At 65.4% G+C, this 2909-nt stretch overlaps 1 protein-coding gene across 1 annotated transcript in view; it reads right to left on the bottom strand.

Moving 5' to 3' along the window:
• The window catches only part of CRTAC1 (cartilage acidic protein 1), a 9477-nt gene that overhangs the window by 2589 nt on the left and 3979 nt on the right, over window positions 1–2909 (bottom strand). Inside the window, 6 exon segments of the mRNA XM_035900937.1 lie at window positions 187–355; window positions 440–540; window positions 1074–1156; window positions 1801–1937; window positions 2139–2284; window positions 2563–2758. Of these exon segments, the coding sequence (XP_035756830.1) occupies window positions 187–355; window positions 440–540; window positions 1074–1156; window positions 1801–1937; window positions 2139–2284; window positions 2563–2758 (832 nt within the window).

The following is a 2909-nucleotide window of genomic DNA, read 5'->3' as shown; positions in this document are numbered from 1 at the left end:
TCTGGCGGCGGGGCGGCGGTGGGGGGCCCCCCGGCCCCCAGCCTCCCCTGGAGCCCACCATGCCCAGGGCGATGGGCTTGGTTGACTACCATGCTGCAGGGTGCTGGGGCAGCAGAGGTGGCCCCTGCCCAGGTGGGTGCCGGGGAAGGCTGGGGGTGGAGGCAGCCCCTTGCCCCCCCAGCTCACCCAGTCCAAAGTGTGCCACGGGCTCCATCTCGCAGAGGTACCCTGATCCGCCGTCGATGATGCGCAGGTGGGCCCCGCTGCGCCGGGTGAACAGCACCACTTTGGCCCCCCGTGCAAAGGCCCCAAAGCGGGTACGGGGGATGACGCGCAGCCAGTTGTTGCTGGTGCCCTGCAGGGGAGGAGGGAGCAGGGAGACTGAGGAAGGAGAGGTGGAAAGGACAGGGATGACGCAAGGACCCCCTGCTTGACTTACTTGGGTGCCCTTGAAGATGGAGATCGGCTGTGCCATGGACTCGCCATGGGACAGGATGAGGTCCAGCATCCCATCGCCATCAAAATCCGTCACTGCACCCCCTGCAAGGACAGAATCTGTGTCATACCTGGGGCCCAGCCCCACATTTCCCAGCACTACACCCTGCTGCCAGTGTGGGCTCCCACAGCTGGCAGTAGCGCTCCTGGCAATGCAGGGGCAATATGGAAGATGGGGTGACCCCAGCGCAGGAGTAAGGGTCCCCGTATGAGTGGCACCCTGCAATCAGGTGGGTCAGCTCCCAGGCAGTGGAGGGGACAGGCAGTGCCTGGGGGGCTGTGGGACACAGAAGGCTGCCTGGCCCCCTCCTAAATGCAGCAACCTCTGGACAGTGGAGACCCAGGAAGGACATCCCCCCCAAAGAGCAAAGCCCTGGAAACAACCGGAGACAGCACCATTAGCTGGGTATGGGTGGAGGGGGCAGGTATGTCCTGGGTGATGGGGGCCCCAGGATGCTGGTGGGGAGCAGGAAGGTGACTCAGCCAGGCATGTGGCATCCCCAGGCATGGAGGGTGCCAGGCAGTGCTGTGGCACACCCCTGGCATAGGGTCCCACTGCCAGGGATGGAGGGACCTACCTGTGCCCCGTCCCTCAGGCTCCAGCGCATCCCCTGGATTCAGCTCTTCCACGATGGGGTCCGAGTGTTCCCTGCGGATGAGCCTGCCGAACACAGGCAGGGTGTTAGTGCCAGCCCCTGCAGTCCCCAGCACCTTCCCGGGAAATGCCTGTCCCCTCCCCCAGCAGCGTGGCAGAGAGGTGACAGCCCCGGTGGCTATGCAGGGTGGATGGGGGACAGGACTGGCCCCTGCCTGTTAGCACCTCACGTCCCTGCTCCATGCAGGGGTGACAGGGATGTCGTGAGAGCCTGGCTCTTGGTGGGTCTGAACTGTGGAGCAGCAATGTCATCTCCAAACACTGCCACATCCCTCTGGGAATGGAGACCGCCTCCAAGGGCTCCCTGTCACACCACTGCCCTCCACCCACCCATGGCACTGGGGGGACAACCAGCTCCCACCACCCCACGCACCAGGCGAGGAGGTGCCACATAGCAGTAATGAGGAATTGACCCCTACAATTAACAGGAGCCAGGAACAAGCTTCCACGCGGCTACTAATCAGCAGTGCCGGGGACCCCAGGGGCTGCTGCAGGCACGATCGCAGCAGCTGGTAATGACGCCAGGAAGGGCTCAGTCACGGCGCCTTTTATTAGCTGAGCCCGAACAGTGGCACTGCTGGAGAGGAGCCCCGTGAGCCTGGCTGTGCCACGGGTGCTGTTCGGCCCCCCAGTACCCTCCGGACTCCTACCGGAAGAGGCGGTTGGCAGAGGAGCCGCGGTAAGCGATGTTGTTGAAGAAAACCTCCAGCTCCTGGTCATTGTCAAAGTCAGCTGCGATGACGGTGCGGACGGGGGATGGCATGGAGAACTTGGGGGTGGCGATGTCCTGCGAGAGGGATGGGCGTGGGGTGACAAGGGGCACAGGGTGCAGGACACCAGGTCCTGCTTTGGTGCTTCAGGTCCCCTTCTCACTGGGACTTGGAGCTCAAAACCAAATCAGGGTGAAGCCAGCCCCCCCCAGCCAAGGAGGCTCAGTGGCAAAGCCAGCAGTAGGGGTGTCCCAGGGGGTCCCAGCCTTGGCCCTCACCCGGAATCGGACGCGCCCGGGGGCCCCACTCTGCAGGTAGAGGCGGTGTGGCCCGTTCCAGTTCCCATAGACGATGTCCACCCGTCCGTCGCGGTTAAAATCAGCCAGCGCCACGCCGCGTCCGTGCTGGTAGGGGTCATCCAGCCCTGGGGAGCCGCAAGGGGACGGGGGGAGACAGGACCCCCTCCCTGCCTCTGTCTCCCCGGGATGCGCCCCACAGTCCCCAGACGGGTCCTCCCCACGCAGGCCTGTATCCCTGCGCTGCGGGACGCCCTAGTGCACCTCAGCCACCCTGGTGGTCAGCAGGGCTCTGGGTCGCCAGGGCTGTCTCTCCACCCTGCCCTCAACCAGCCTGCACGGGCAGGGGTGGGCAGAGCCAGCCCTGCCCTGAGGCCCCCGACGCCTGGGTGCTCCCTCTACTCACCCACGGCAGCCGCCACGTCCCGGTACGTCCCATCCCCCCGGTTGTGGAAGAGGAAATTGGGGCTGTTCTCGTTACCGCAGAAGATGTCGGAGGCGCTGTCGCTCAGGATGGGGCCCACGGCCACCCCACGGCCCCCTGGAGACAGCCGCCCAGGGGTGAGGGGACAGCTGGCACCCTGCCCCAGGGGACTTCATGCCCTCATGCCCCCTCGGCTCTCCCAGGCCCCCCGGTGCCCCCTCCTTGCCCACCTCCCACCTTCAGTCCCTCTCATCGGAAGCCCAATGGGCCTGGCAGCCGCTTGTGTCACTCCCAACCCTAATCACCACCATCGCCTCGGTGACAAGGCT

The sequence above is a fragment of the Egretta garzetta genome, unplaced genomic scaffold (assembly GCF_000687185.1).
Source record: "Egretta garzetta isolate BGI_Z169 unplaced genomic scaffold, ASM68718v1 scaffold888, whole genome shotgun sequence".
NCBI lineage: Eukaryota > Metazoa > Chordata > Aves > Pelecaniformes > Ardeidae > Egretta > Egretta garzetta.
Note: the sequence above shows the minus strand (reverse complement) of the source record. Positions and strands in the feature narration are given on the sequence as shown.